This window comes from Callorhinchus milii, unplaced genomic scaffold, assembly GCF_018977255.1.
Source record: "Callorhinchus milii isolate IMCB2004 unplaced genomic scaffold, IMCB_Cmil_1.0 Scaffold3, whole genome shotgun sequence".
NCBI lineage: Eukaryota > Metazoa > Chordata > Chondrichthyes > Chimaeriformes > Callorhinchidae > Callorhinchus > Callorhinchus milii.
In genome coordinates, this window is record NW_024704744.1 from 83,727,324 (window position 1) to 83,743,018 (window position 15,695).

The window sequence follows — 15,695 nt, forward strand, 5'->3', positions numbered from 1 at the left end:
CAAGTGGCAGGAGCACCAGTTTCACTGCCGTTTTTCCCGACTGGTGCTTTCTAAAAAACATAACTGTCTGAAAACTTTCCAGTATAAACAGCTCGTATGATGTTACATCTAACCTTCAGGGTCCAGTAGCTTGGTGAGCCCGAGATGTTGCTCCGCAAGGTTAAATGCATTCTGGAGATTGTAGTGAGCGTTGGACTTCTTGAGTTTGTCAAAATCAATCAGATCCGGCCTGTCCAAATGAAAAACCAGTTAGCGAGGAGACGTGGACACAAGACATAGCATGTACTGCATGCAAACAGTGCAGTTATTTACAGAGGAGAAACGGAACGCCAGCCACTATTGTCAGATATGTACCTGTGCTTGTGTATAACAGCATTGAAAGCCATGCCATCCCTCCAGCTGGTGGTAAAGTTGTGAATGTTGACATTTGGATAGCTGCGGAGAGAGGAGGGGAGGGGGAAAAAAAATCACATTAGCTTAACGTTATCCAGGTTTGTTTCAGGGACCAGAAACATGGTGTCAATGAGCAGAAAGTCACAACCTTGTCCTCGGCTGTGTTTTAAAAGACCAGTCACTGGAGCAGGGGGGAGCAGGCGCAGGGGCTCTTCCCTCTCAGCTCTTGTTAAGCCTGCAAGCCAAACCCCTAGCAGGTTGGCCCTCGCTGGACAAGCAGCGGGCAAGCTTGCCAGACAGTTCTCTCAATTCAGCTGGTTAAGATTCCGGCAGTATTCCAACACACACTTTGGGGTCTCCAACCTGTGCCTAATACTCTCCAGAATTAGGTAAACAGGATGAGTCTTTCCAAGGAGAGTGGGCATTCCATTCTGACAAATATCTGGATGTCCAGGTGCAGGTGGGTTGGGACTGTTTAGTCTGGATACACTCAAGGATGGTGATAGGTATCCGGCTGACCGAAAGAAATTGTAAATTTACATTAGGTAAGAATCATTTACCAGAAAACAGCATCAGATAAAGACTATCTATTGTTTAAGAACAGAACAGCGATGTCACAAGCAGGAAAGGAATGCCGAGAACCAAGATTTATAAAAATCTTCGACGTGATTTGGAAATAGTCAAGTCATTTTGATTTGGTACATCTAAAAACAACTAGAGTTGGGCTGTGGGTTGGGCAAGGCTTGAAATAGTAACCAGTCATTAGAAGGTTAGCTTTTCTCCTCAGAGAGAGGTAAGAGGTATCCTGAGCCTGATTCTGGCTTCACCCTTCCACCCTGCAATTAACAGCAGAAGTCACCGATACCATTTGGGAGAAGCCTGAAATCTCTCCTGGTCTCAGCCTTAAGACAATGAATTAAAAAGTTTCAGATCATACAGAACTGTGGAAAGTTCTTACACTCAGTTTTATTTCGGAGGCCAGTTTTCCACAGAGAAAAATTTTCCACCGACAACCACCACTGCAACGTATAGGTTAAACCTGTTTGTGCGACCTTGCCATGCACAAATTGGGTGCCTCGTTCACCTACAAATATGCAGTCACCACACTTTACAGTAAATCCTGTGAAACACTTTGAGATGGTTTGGGAATGTGATAAGGTACTATATAATAATCCTCGCATTTGATACAATACCTTCCCGCATCATTGAGATGTCTCAAAATGCTACACAGGAATTACTCTAACACAGATTGATTGTGTATAATGTGGGAGAATATGGTAGCCAATTTGAGCATAGCAATATCCTACAGATAGCCATTAAGTGAAGAACCAATTTTATCTGGGGATTGTTGTGCCAGGACACTGGGAAAAACTCCCTTCACTTTTTGAATTGTATCACGGGATCTTTAAAGTCCATCTGAACAGACAGACGGAATCTCGGCTTAATACCTAATCTGAGGGACAGCAATACTGTCAATGTAGCGCTCCCCCAGCACTGCACAAGAGTGTCAGCCATAAGCTAGGAGCTCAAAGTCCCAACATGGGATGTTGAGACCATATGAAAAGAACTGGCTCCCTTAAGGGGCTCGGGATTGTCAGGTGAAATGATGGTGCTGACCAAAGGCGAGAGTCCTATCAACTGAGCCGGGTTGAAACCCGCATATCAAATGCAAGGATCATCATTCATAGTTGCTTACCCTGCTGTCTTCATCTGGCACCACAGCAGTAAAGCATCCTTTGCGGATTTCTTTTCCTTGTTGTCTTCCGTTTCAACACTGATATCTTGGATCTGGGGAATACAAACGAGTCCTAATCAGATGGTTTTTCTTTTCATAACCTTTCAGCTGTATTAACGTAATTATTTCCTGGAAACTGCGTTGGATTGGGCTAGAGAGAGGAAGCAGGCTTCTCCTCTAACAAAAGAGCTTTAAACAACTTCAAAGGCCTCAAGAAAAGAGACAATTTATATCTTGTGACAATTAAACCTTCCTTAATTCACAAAATAATCCTCACAATTTCACTGAAGTATGAACGCACCTGAAATCTGAGAATTATGGTCCAAATCAAACCAAGAGTCAGGCGATGGTTTCCGTCTACGATATCGTGAGATCCCATGTTTTCCAGATGTACTCTTTGCTCCTTCAGGAACTGTAGAGCCTTGTCAACATTCTCAAGGCAATGAATCCGCATCCTCCCCTTTGTTGGCTTGGGCTAACAAAGAAAGAGAACAGATATAAATATGAACAGTGGCAATGAAGTATTCAATAAGTGTTACTGCCATCAATACTCTAGAAAAATTAACCTTGAAATGCTAACACTCGCAAATACTCGGCAGTGAAATCATGTTAGGATTGGGTGCATTCTGTGAGATCAACCTTTTTTTCTTTCAAAAATTTTGGTTTTGATTTCTGCTCTGTATAAGTTTGAAAATCTGCTCTCCCCAAGTCTCCTTGAATCTCTGGTTTGCCACTTAATTGGAATATGGAGAAGACTTTGATCAAGTGGGGGGCATCCCTTTAGCCAGATGTTTTGAATGCAAATGGCAAAAAAGAACTGCTCATAGAAATCGTATAACCAACCCACAGGAAAACAGGACACTTTTAGAAGATGGAACCTGTAGCAGAATAATAATCCTTGCATTTGATATAGCGCCTTTTCATGGAATTGAAATGTCTCAGAGTGGTTCACCACACAATTCTTCAACCTGTGGAACAAGAGCTTGAATCCAGTTGACATCGTTAGGAGAAAGGCATCTCTTCTTATTGACCAAGGGCAGTGTAAATCCGGTTCTGAATGGGTGAGGATCACAGTACAAAACTGCCCCTAAATTTTGCACTAAACTGACAATCTCATTCAAAGAGGCAGAAGAATGGCAGATGTGAGAACTGTTAATGTCTCTACATTAATCCAGCCAAATGTTGTATCTGACTTTGACGTTGATTCAGGGGGTGAGTTGGAGGAACTGCGGGATGGAGTTAGAGAGTGCAGGGGCAGAACAACAACAACAAGATTACATTTGTATTACGCCTTTCACGTCGGGAGGACATCCCAAGGCGCTGGACAGAGTGCAGCATTTCAGACCCGAGCTGGGGTCGGGGGTGGGTGGTAACCGATGGCATGGTCAAAGAGGAGGGTCTTGAGGCGGGACTTGAAGGAGGCTAAGGAGGGGGCGAGGCGGAGTGACTGGAGGATGGAATTTCAGAGGTTGGGGGCAGAGTGGCTGAAGGATCTCCCGCCAATGGTGGGGTGGGTGGGTCGGGGGACGTGGAGCAGGCCAGAGCCATCTGAGCGGAGGGAACGGGCGGGTTGGTCGGGGGTTAGGAGGTCGCAGAAGTAGGGTGGGGCAAGGCCACGGAGGGCTTTGTATGTGAGGACCAGGATCTTGAACTGGATCCTCTGAAGGATAGGGAGCCAATGGAGTCGGGCAAGAGTGGGGGAGATGGGGTCACAGAGTTTTGTGCAGGAGAGGACACGGGCTGCAGAGTTCTGGATTATCTGCAGCCTGTGGAGGGAGGAGTTGGGAATGCTGACAAGCAGAGCGTTTGCATAGTCGAGCCTGGAGGTGATGAAGGCATGAACAAGAGTTTCAGTGGCCTGAGGGGTGAGATAGTGGCGGAGTCGGGCAATGTTACGTAGGTGAGGGAAGGCAGAGCGGGTCATTGCTATGATGTGGGGAAGAAAAGACACCTGGGTTCCTGACTGACTTGGTGAGTTGAAGTGTGTAACCATGGAGGTTGATGCTGCCAGAGCCTGTGGTGCTGAGGCGCTGATGCGAGCCAATCGGGAGGGCCTCAGTCTTGTTCACATTCAACTGTAGGAAATTTGTCCTCATCCAGGACTTGATGTCCGACAGGCAGTCTGTCAGGACAGCAGTGGTCCTGCAGTTGAGGGTGGAGGCAGAAAGATAAGAGTTGGGTGTCATCCACATAAATGTGGAAGTTGATCCCATGTCTGCGGATGATGTCACCAAGGGGGAGCATATAGGTATTAAAGAGGAGAGGGCCAAGGACAGAGCCCTGGGGGACGCCAAATGTGACAGTGTGGGGGCTGGAGGAGAAACTGTTAGAGGCAACGAAGTGGAGACGGTGAGAGAGATAGGAATCGATAGAATGTCTGGAAGCTCACCCAGTGATGGTAGGGCGGATTGGGTGGGGGACACGAAGTAGACTAATGTTTGCTGAGCAAAGTGAGTGTAGGAAGTGACAAAGGTAAAGGTGGGGTCAGACCGTGGAGGGATTTGAGGAGGATACCCAGGCAGGAGCAGAGGTAGGGAGACTGCAGCACGGACAACGTTTAAATGCACAGTTCATAGAAACTGTAAAACAAGGTAACTGTCCCCGATAACTCAGTCATCCATTCAATCATATTTTTTCTTGCATACTATATATATAATATATATATACAACAACTTGCACTTATATAACTCCCTCCATGCAGGGTAGCGTCTCAGAGCTCTTAACAGCTGGTTGGAATTATATTGTTATAGGATGAAACATGATCTTGGGGTTTGAATGGCCATGTAAACTACTTAAAACCAAATTTCTGTGGTTTACAACATTAGAAATTCACCATTGTGTTGCGGCCAGAAGTAAAAATTCTAGCCAAACACTTACATCAAATTTTGGATCTGAACCCAGGCGTTGACATACAGGAAGCTTTGGTTTTAATAATAAGGCCATAGACTAGCTTAAAATATATCCAGAAACACAGGCTTTGAAGCTTTGTTCAACGAGCATGTGACAACATGCACACATCAGTCCCATCGTGGAACAGTAACCCATTGTCAGCCAGTCAACCCCTGATCTCGGGAAAAGATTTTTCTTATATGAGAAATGATCAGATAATTACAGCACCTGCCTTTGGGGTAAATACATTTTTAGGTGAACTTTCAATGATGCACTTTGTTTCAGTCAAAACTCAAGGCTTCTCAGAGCTAAATGTCAATTGTTGACCAAAGGCAACATCATGTTTTCGGTTGGTAATACTATTTATATGTGTCTAAACAAACTGAAAGTTATAGTGGCTGATATGGCCCAACAAACAATCTGTCAATAACAAGGATGCTTTTTCCATTGAGCCAGACCCAGGGGAAAACAGTGACCCCTACGATGCTTTCCTTAAGCTTATTTTATCAACCCCTAACCTCGCTCTGCTCCACTGGTTCCCTATCCTCCGGTGGATCGAAATTCAAGATCCTCGTCCTCACGTTCAAATCCCTCCACAGCACTGGCAGACTGGCTCCCCGAAATGGCTCAGGATTGTCACGTAGCACGATAGTGGCTATTCACAGGGAGTATAGAGTTGTAGGGGGTGCCCATTTGGTATATAAATGCAAGTTGTTGTTATTGTTATCACGCCAATGAGACATCTCAAAGCGCTTCACAAAATATACTGTAGAGTAAATTGACTGTATATTTTGTGGGCAAATCCTATGAAGCATTTTAGGATGTCCTTCTGATGTGAAAGGCACTATGCTAAGGGGAAAGATTATTAACATGCAGGCAAGAGGAAAGTAAATGCTTTTTCTGAAGTATCTATCCCTTAACTGAACTTAAATGCATTCAACCTCCCCACTGTGACTATGGAGCTATCTCGGTTTCCTAGTTACACAGGCAGCTGAAGACCACAGTAATATATGATCTACAGTAAGTACACAATTACAACAAGTGTGGCACATTCCTGTGGTTATTTGCACACATACACTATTTGAAAATGCCTAAACACATTGTCTTCAAGCTGCGGATGAGTTAAGACAGAATTCCCTCAGAAATCAAAAGTTTGCACCTCTGCCCCTTACCCCGAAATGATATCTTTAATCAATCACACACAAATAGCCAGTGTGTCTAGAAATAAATTTCTGTGTGCCTAGAAAGAAATGTACACTCTCTCCCTGCTTACGTAATTCAAGAGCGTATTAGGCTTCAGTTAGGCAAGAGCCAAGGCTTGTGGATTCCAGAGTGTATGTTGGGGTACTGATGGAGTTTAACAGCTAAAGTTGCGTAGCCCACTGAATGCACTGTTTGGCAAGCTTCCGGCTGCTTGTCCTGCTAGGACCACACTACCATTTAAGGCTTTTGCTTCCAGGGTTAAGAGGAGCTGAGTGGGAAGAATCCCTGCTCCCAGTGACCAGAATACTCTTCCCAGTTCTAGCAACGAGCCGGGCTGGCTGTTCTGTCATCGGCCCTGGAGTCTCTGCAGACAGACCCGCCTGGCTCAGGAAGCGGACAACCGAGACTGCCACAGCAGATTGACTCAATTCCAGCGTTCCGTCACCAAGCACGTCACCTTATTATTAATATCTTGTTATAAAGAACAAAACCACAGCTAAAGCAAGAGATAAATATTTTTAAAATGTTGAATAGAAATAAACAGGTCAAATCTTGTTTGAGGTGTTCTTAAAAAAAAATTACAAGCAAACACACCTCTCCGCTCCCCACATCCCCCACCCGGAAATCTGAAACAAAACCAAAACAGTCTGGAGCTGGCCAGCAAGTTGCACAGTAAACTGCAGCAGAGAGTAATGTTTTGGGTGCAGGCTTTTATCTGATGAAGGTCACAACTTGAAATAATAAGCTTCCTCCCTCTTTCAGATAGAATCTGCACCCACAAAATTTTCCATTTAGATTTTGTTCTTGCCCAGGTTGTTAAATGTTTAATAATTGTTTACAAGATTTTTTTTTGAGGGGGATAGTGGGTGGGGAGGGGGAAAGAGGTCAACAAAAGTTGTTTCCCAGGGACCAAGAATATCCTTCAGCTTTTGAAACATTAGCCCAGAAGTCATGCTGAATACAAATTGCTGCTTAATGTGACCCAAGCACAATGGAGTGCTGCTTGAGCAAAGCTTTCTGGACCTACGTGCCTGCACGCGAAGGGAAATGATCATCAACGCCGTCGTGGAGGGCATGTTACCAGCGCCCCCAACCATTCCCACCAAAAACAACCTGTTTTTATATTGAGCCCTTCATGGCACTCGACCAGTCACTGGGGCAGAGATTCTTCCCACTCAGCCCGTTAACCCTGCAAGCCTAAGCCCTGAGCAGTTGGGTGGTCCTTGCTGGACATGCTGCAGGAAAGCATGCTAGACACTGCTATCAATGTGGTTTTAGCTGGTTAGACTCCAGCGGTACCCCAACACACACTCTGGGGTCACCAAGCCTGCGACTAATACTTTCAGAATTAGGTAAGCAGGATGTGTCCCTCCAGGAAGAGAGTGCATATTCCATTCCAATAATCATCTCTGGAATTTCTATGTGTGGTTGAGATGCATGGAGCTCTGTGTATGTGGTTTGGAAACTCTTTAAGTATGGTGATGGGTTATCGCCTAACCAAAGTAAAATAGTGCACTTCACGCAGGGGGCGTCAAATGTCTTACTCACAAGTCTTTCCCCTGACAAGACCTCCAGCAGTTTGATCAGCATGCGTCCATCCCGTAGGTCCATGTACAGGTCCGTGATTCTGCAGGATACTCGTGCCAGGTGAGAGTTCACCCATTTTGTGAACGTTTTCTTTTGGACAGCTTCACGCTCGTCTGAGGAAATAAAACGGTACGGGATCAGTCACTCTGAGGGAACGCTCATCTTCACACCATCGTGAAATTCCCAAACTGTAAAGATCACGGCGCTCGAGGCAAGCGAACGAACGAGGTACTCCAGCACAAGGCCTGCGGTACATAACAAGGACCCCAGACTAAAATAAATACTTTGAGAATTAGCGCCCAATTTAAAGCCATTCCGCTTTTATTCTTCGTTGAATAAAACTTCTCCTAATTCCCTATGCTGTTGTGTAACTGCAGTAACATCATAGTAAGATAACTGCAAATTGGTTGCCAGGTTCACCTACAAATAGACAATTCACCTCACTTCACGGCAAAATTATGTGATGTGCTTCTGAAGGACGTGCTAAGACGCTATATCAAATGCAAGGATTATTATCAATATAATAAAGTGTTATAATACTACAGTAAGACTCTCATAAGTCTGATATTTATAAATCGCACAATCACTTAAGTCTTACATAAGCCCAAATCCCGTTCAAGAGTTTATATTCTATGCAAGTTTGACATGACTCATACTTTGCAGGAGTCACATTTAATGTATCGCCCAACTGATACATCTTATGTGAGATTTACTGTAATAATAAATATAATAATACTTGCATTTGATTCCGTGCCTTATCACATCGAGACATCTTGAAGTGCTTCACAGGATTCACTGCAAAGTGTAGTGACTGTTTTGTGGGTGAAATGCATCAGCCTCCAGTTTTGCCACTTTACCCCATTACAACTATGAATGAATCAGCATTGCAGACACACTTTGGTGCATTTTGAGTTTATATCCTGCACATATGTCAAGACATGTTATTGTGGTTACCACGTGACTGCACTGGCACACCTAAAATTGAAATGCTTCCTGATAAACACAAACTGTGAAATGCATTTGACATTTATATTGTGCCTTTCGTGTTGGGAGTTAACAGTCCTGTCTTGACACCTGAGCTGGTGTGAAGGATGAGGAGGGAAAAAGATCATTGAAAGCGCAGTCAATGAGGTAGATTTTGAAACGGCCTTTGATCGAGAGGAGGGAGGGAGGGAGGGAGCGCGTCAGAGAAACTCCAGTATGGGAGTTTGAGTGAGGGCAGATAGGCTTAAAACTATGATGGGGCATGTAGGGCAGGGGCCGTAAAGCAGTCTACGCATATAAGAACTCATTTTAATTACAAAGTCCATCAGGCAAAATACTCTGTTTTCTTCCTTCTTTTTCCCCCTCACGCCACCACCCCCCACCCCCAACCATCCCCATAAAATAGAGCCTTGTGTAATAATAATAATCATCCTTGCATTTGATATAGCGCTTTTCACGTCGGGAGGACGTCCCAAAGCGCTTCACAGAACACACTGTAAAGTGAATTGACTATATATTTGTGGGCGAATGCGGCAGCCAATTGCGCACAGCAATGTCCCACAAACAGTCGTAGATTGAAAATGACCAATTTATTATTGTTTTGGTTTTTCTTTGGAGGGATTATTATTAGGCTCTGTGTGGAGTAAGGAAACTTGCCCAAGGTTTCGCCCTCTGCCTGGAATTGAACTCAGGTCTCTCGCTTGCAAAGCGAGTGCTCTAACCACTGAGCTACAGGACTCCACAATGTAGCTTCCAAGCATTGTTATGCAATGTCAGTTTAGTTCAGCTGACAGGGTACACTTGAGCTTGCAATCCAAGTCAGTGTTTCAGGGCAAAACAGAGAGAGAGCCGGTGTTGGGACACGCTATCAGATAATCTGTTAAACATGGAATTCCCCTTGCTGTCTTGGCCAATATCTCTTCCCTCATCCAGAATCCCAAAGTCGTAAAAAATGAAACATTCGCAGGTAAATTTGACAAGTAATGCATCATGCAGTTTTTGCATTTTAAGATTGGGCCTTGGATTTTAAAGATTGGTTTAATTGGACAGGCTGATTAATCCAACGGGAATGACATCAGTGACACCTAAATTCATGGAATGCGTGCAATGGAACTGTAAGCAAACTATTTCCATTAAAGCCTCTGAAGATCTGTAACACATACGGCACCTTAATGGGATTTATTAACTGACAAATATTCAAAACAAGACTAAAATCCATCAGTGACTGCTAACAAATAATAAGGTAAACGTTCTCCGCCCGGCTGGAACAGTCCTTCTTGTGCAGCTGGTGCCGAGAGATGAACGATCAAATCAGATTACTCGTGGAATACAAGAGCACCGGTTTTGCTGACATTAATTCAAGAAGTGTCGCCAAGCAACTGATAATGTATCAAATGACCTTCAGCTGGGATCTGATGGCAAATAAGTCATTGAGCTTTTCAGTCTTCACTCTTAGTATGATACACTCTACCTGCTTATCTACTTGCCAGTAAGATGAAAATCTGTTATACTCTTCCCAATTTGAATAGAAACAGCAGAACATTAATCTGAAGAGCAGTGAACACAGCGGACCGATATTTACAAAGTGCAGCTGAAACAGGATTTCTTGTCTGAAGAGCATCTTTGGTTGAAATGACAGAAAAGATCTTGTGAAATCAATGAGGTGTTCTGCAGGTCAAAGTGTCACTAATTTCAAGCATACAACAACAATTTGTATTGTATAGTGTCCTTCACCCTGGGTAGAATCTGAGTGCTTAAAACACAGAATCATGAGGGAAATAAAGGAACAGCACAGTACAAAAATGATCTTTATTTGGTATTGGGCCTTTCAAATAGAGGAAGACTCAAAGCTCTTCACTGGACATACTGTAAAGTGTAGTGTACTGTTGAAGGTTCACATATTTTATGGACCACTGCCAATTTTGTCCACATCAATGTTCCACAAAACAGCCATGAAGTCAATCACAAATTTTGTTTTGGGGGATTATTGGCCAGGACACCGGGAGAAACTCTTTTTGTTCAGTGCGGTGGAATCTGTAACCTTCACATGAAGTGAACTTCGGTTTAACGTTTTATCTAAATAACTCATATCCAATAACAAGTATCGCAACTGCACTGGAATGTTAGCTTAGACTGCATGAGTTCCAAGTTGCAACTTGAGGCTTGAACCTATAAGTAGGGGATACAATTCCGGGATTTCAGGAGCACCATTACCATAAGGGAACCATAATGGTATTCCCAAAATCTTGGGATTGCAATCCCGTACCCACAACCTTCTGACTCAGAGACAAGAGTGCTACACCAGGCTACACCAGGCTGACACAAGATCCTTAAAGACACGATTATAATCCAAACCTACTGGTTATTGTAACCTCTGTATACTGTGGACATTTGTACAACAGAGTCTCACTGAACAATTTAAAAGAAATAAAACAGGGAAGCATCAAGCCCATATTTGACCTGACATACCTAGCTGATGTTGCTAAATGGGAAAATTCAGGAATTCAGAATAAAATTCCTACAAGTATCAACAGTGGCTTTCAGTGCATTTCAGCTTCACCCCCATATAGCAGAGGTCAGACCTCAGCAGAGATCTATGTGAGATGTGATACTATACGACCACAAAATCATTATGATCCTTCCATCTGATATTGTGCCTGATCTGTGACATGGCTGTTTGTGAGACACTGCTGTGCGCAATTGGCTGCCGCACTGGGCCCACAAAATACACAGTCAATCCACTTTACAATATATCCTGAACTGCTTTGAGACACCTCGATTTATCAAATGCAAGGTTTATAATTATTATGATCAGGTCATTGAACATCGTGTGTTGCTTGGTTACTTTGGTTAGTGATTCACTTCTCTCCCTCCCTCCATTTGCACCCTTGCTCTATCTCCCCTTCCCCCAATCTTCCCTCCATATTTTTGTTACCCAGATTCAGGAAAAAAAATAAAACCATGAAATAAATACCTCGAATAAATTTAACCAAAAAGTGCTCTTTCACAAACCCAATTCTACTCCACTTTCAGAACCACTGTGGTTGCAAAAGTGCAGTGTGATCTCTTGTGTAACCTCTCTTTGCTCCTCAAACGCCCAGGCGTCAACGCGATGGACTTGCTTCCGGTTTTGGGGGGCCATTCCAGGTGCAGAGCAACCACACACTAATCCTGAGCTGCCTGCCTCAGAACACTGCTTATGACACAAGAAACATTTCTGAGCCACCGACTGAAGGACCTGTTCTAGGACAACATGATCCTAGCTTTGAAATGTGGAATTCTCCATGACACAAGCCACCGTTGAGGCAAAGCCGATCAATTAGTTTTAAGAGGAAATCTGGTAGGTGCTTGAAAGGGAGGAATGGTAAAGAAAATGGGGAGTAAGCGATGCACTGGATCAAACAATTCACAGGGTAACTTTAACCCAGACTTTGATGATGGATGCCAAATTGCAAGGTGTGGCAAAAAGCAGACTCCACAGAGAGGAATCAGGATAATAGTAATAATAATTCTTGCATTTGATATAGCGTTTTCATGTCTTCTAGACGTCTCAAAGCGCTTCACAGAATATACTGTAAAGTGAATTTGACTGTATATTTGTGGGCGAACGCGGCAGCCAATTGTGCACAGCAGTGTCCCACAAACAGTCGTAGATTGAAAATGACCAATTTTTTTTTTTTTTGTTTGGAGGGATTATTATTAGGCGTGTGGAGTAAGGAAACTTGCCCAAGGTTTCGCCCTCTGCCTGGAATTGAACTCAGGTCTCTCTCTTGCAAAGCGAGTGCTCTAACCACTGAGCTACAGGACTCCACGTCACTTGTGATAATAAAAGAATTATTATTGGAAACACACGTTCTATAAGGTTCAACAAATGTGTTTTCTGTTCATCTGATCAGTGACATCTTGGCAGCTACTCAGTCGAAAGGTGGGTTGGAATTTTATGCCTCAGAGCGGGGCTCTGCTGTACTATTTGATCCTAAGCATTACCATTCAAAGTGTTTCACTAATACAGCATTATAGTTGATGTTCCTTCAATTAGGCACTTTTTTGTTGTTACTTTAAATCATGGAGAGAATCATTTAACCCGCCAAAATACAGGGCACACTCATACAAACACTGATACCACTTACCAAGACAAACTGATAAATGTCACATTTTTAGTTACTAGAGAGTCTCAAGGGAAGGGAGGATATAGGTGGGGCTGATTTGTCTATACATAAGTAAAATTGTTTTCCCAAGGGTTTACAAACAGAATGCATTATGTGAAGAGCCAGACGCAGGAAAAAGGAAACAGCACAAACACTTATATTGATAATAGGCAATCAGAGTGTTATCTTTGAGCAACACTTGAGTGGAAGTTTCCTTCGACGGAAGTAGTGCTGTACAGTTAAAGAGTTACCACATCGTAGATTCAGTTGCTGCATCTGTAGAATGACAGATGATTGTTTTTCTTGTTTCAAAAAAAACTTGCAGCTTAATATTTTTCCAACCAATTGGTCTTTCTCACTCCTCTACCCTTACTTTGCCTGAACGTTTTAACAACAGTTCAAAACAGCTGGTCAGTCCCTTTGGTTATACAGAGTGACCAAAAAGTCTTCTTTTTTTAGCTACCCTATCATTTAAAAAAATCATAATTTCTTTAAGACTTATTAGAGATTGTAATAGTATCACAACTTTTTGATCATCCTGTATTAACCAATTTAGGATCTATTTTAGCTGGTGCAGTGGACGTGTGGTTATATATCCAGGCCTGTGGATTTTGACATCTATTCTATATTTGACCATTATGGCTCACATGGTATTACGTTGGGTCATTCTTGAGATGTAGGACTATAGTCGTGGTGTGTACAGGTGACATCAAATGACACTTAACCATGGAAGTCACAATAAACATGATTGGCACAGTACTAAAAAGAGCAAGCCTTACTATCAATGGCCTGATTAAAAGGAACCATTTATAAGCTCTTTCTTTATCTACAAAAACTATATAGTGTCCTTCAAGTAGGATAATGCTTTAGAGCGCTTCACAATGTGGAGTCGGACATTGAGCAAAGAAGATACCATAGGAGTGGTCAAAGAGGTAGGTTTTAAGAAATGATTTCAAGATTTGAAATCTTGCCTTAGATCTCATCTCAACTTTGGGTGTGGTCGTTGATTTTTAACATTCTTATTTAAACCTCAAGACTGGTGGCATCAACTAACTAGAAGTGGTTACTGAGCTCAACAACTTGTACAGGAACTGAACAATCATCTCTGGAAGTCCTTACTGATCTGGGCTCATTATGGTGTGTTCAGTTACTTCACACAGTCATCATTAAGTCAACACTCACCACATTCACACCCATTGGGCAATATAACGGTTGGGATCAGCTCTCGAGTCTTCAGCTGCAGAGTCAAACCAAAGTGAGAAGAAAACAAACCCTTCAGGTCAAGTTTCAAAATTGCTTTTGCAAAGCTCATTCCTTGTACCACCTGCAGCTTGCTGTCTGCATAAAGCAGCTGCTCTGGTAAGACTGTAAAGGGGCCTATTCCATGCTTTGGCAGCCATTATCAACACTTAATATCGAAACCTTTCCAGCTAATGAGGAAGCCGTGCTAATCTGAAAAAACCCAAACCCAGCTCTCAAGAAAATCACAAGGATGCCACAGGAAAGTTCCAGTTGACATTATTGGTTGTTCACATCTTGGCTGTTTGTGGGGCTTTGCTATGTATAAATTGTCTGTCCCTTTTGCCCCCGAAACACAGTCACTACACTTTACAGTATATCCTGTGAAATTCTTTGGGATGTCCTCCTGCTGTGAGAGGACCAAATGTAAGGATGATTATTTTTATTGGCTAGCTGCACTGACACATTTAGTCACTGATCCTAGAATTATTCTAGTTCATTCTCTGAGTTGATTCTGATGGACCCAGAGAGCAGACCAATACACAATGAAATAATCCTTCAGCTTCACAATCGTCACTTCCTGCTGAAAAATAAGCCTGAAACTCTAGCAGGATACGATCTGAAGCCTATATCTTTTTCCAACTCCATCGTATAAACACACAGATTTCAGACAAGCGGGTAAGCTTCATCTACTCATTTCCTCTAACTCTGTGACCACGTGTTGTTTTATTTACACACAATAAGAGTGATGAGCCGTGTATAAAACAGATCAACCAGCCTTACAAAACCGATTGAAAATACCAGACGTTAAAACATTCTAATGGTAACCAAAAGGTCACCAAAGGCGAGATCCATCACATCTATTGGGTTAATGCATGAGCTGGTGTGTATAAAAACAAGTGATTAACATAATTTATCATCATAGATTTAAATGCGAAAGAGCTGAGCATAGATGAAGCAATTTCATGTGGATCTAGGAAACATCAGAGCTGTTGTACTTTCAATGGAACAGGAAATATTGTATAGACTCCACCTCCCCCCCTCAGTCCATGTGAAATGGGGGGGGAGGGGGGGGCGGAGAAAAAAAGACAAGGGAGTCTTTCAGGATCTTGAAATCTTCGGTTTAAGCCATTTTGTGCTTTCCATTTCAAGGTTGACGGCTCCATAGCCACCTCGCACAGATGCCATCTAACACAATTAATTCTGATTGCTCATGCAAATCAGCATGGCACTCTACACTAATGCATACATTATGTTGTACCCCCTCTAGCAGTCCAGCTGTAATAGGATAATAATAATCCTTGCATTTGATACAGATCCTCATCACATTGTCGAAGCGCATCACAGGATTTTTACTGCGAAGAATAGTGAATGTGCATCTGTAAGCGAATGGAGCAGGAAATTTGTGCACAGCAACACCTCCCAAACAGCCCCGATATGAGTGACCGATTTTGATTGGGGGATTGTTGTCCGTGAGGGATGTATGCATAAGTGTCAGGTGCCATGCGCATTTGCCC

The 15,695-nt window shown here is 43.0% G+C and overlaps 1 protein-coding gene across 2 annotated transcripts in view; it reads right to left on the minus strand.

Moving 5' to 3' along the window:
* Nucleotides 1-15,695, minus strand: part of sptbn1 (spectrin, beta, non-erythrocytic 1) — a 96,424-nt gene that overhangs the window by 40,670 nt on the left and 40,059 nt on the right. For both annotated transcript variants that reach the window (XM_042333313.1, XM_042333314.1), the window contains exons 2-6: nucleotides 7,769-7,920; nucleotides 2,430-2,603; nucleotides 2,090-2,181; nucleotides 355-435; nucleotides 114-229 (exon numbers count right to left, since the gene is read on the minus strand). In XM_042333313.1, coding sequence (XP_042189247.1) covers nucleotides 114-229; nucleotides 355-435; nucleotides 2,090-2,181; nucleotides 2,430-2,603; nucleotides 7,769-7,920 — 615 coding nt within the window. The remainder of the gene's footprint in view (nucleotides 1-113; nucleotides 230-354; nucleotides 436-2,089; nucleotides 2,182-2,429; nucleotides 2,604-7,768; nucleotides 7,921-15,695) is intronic.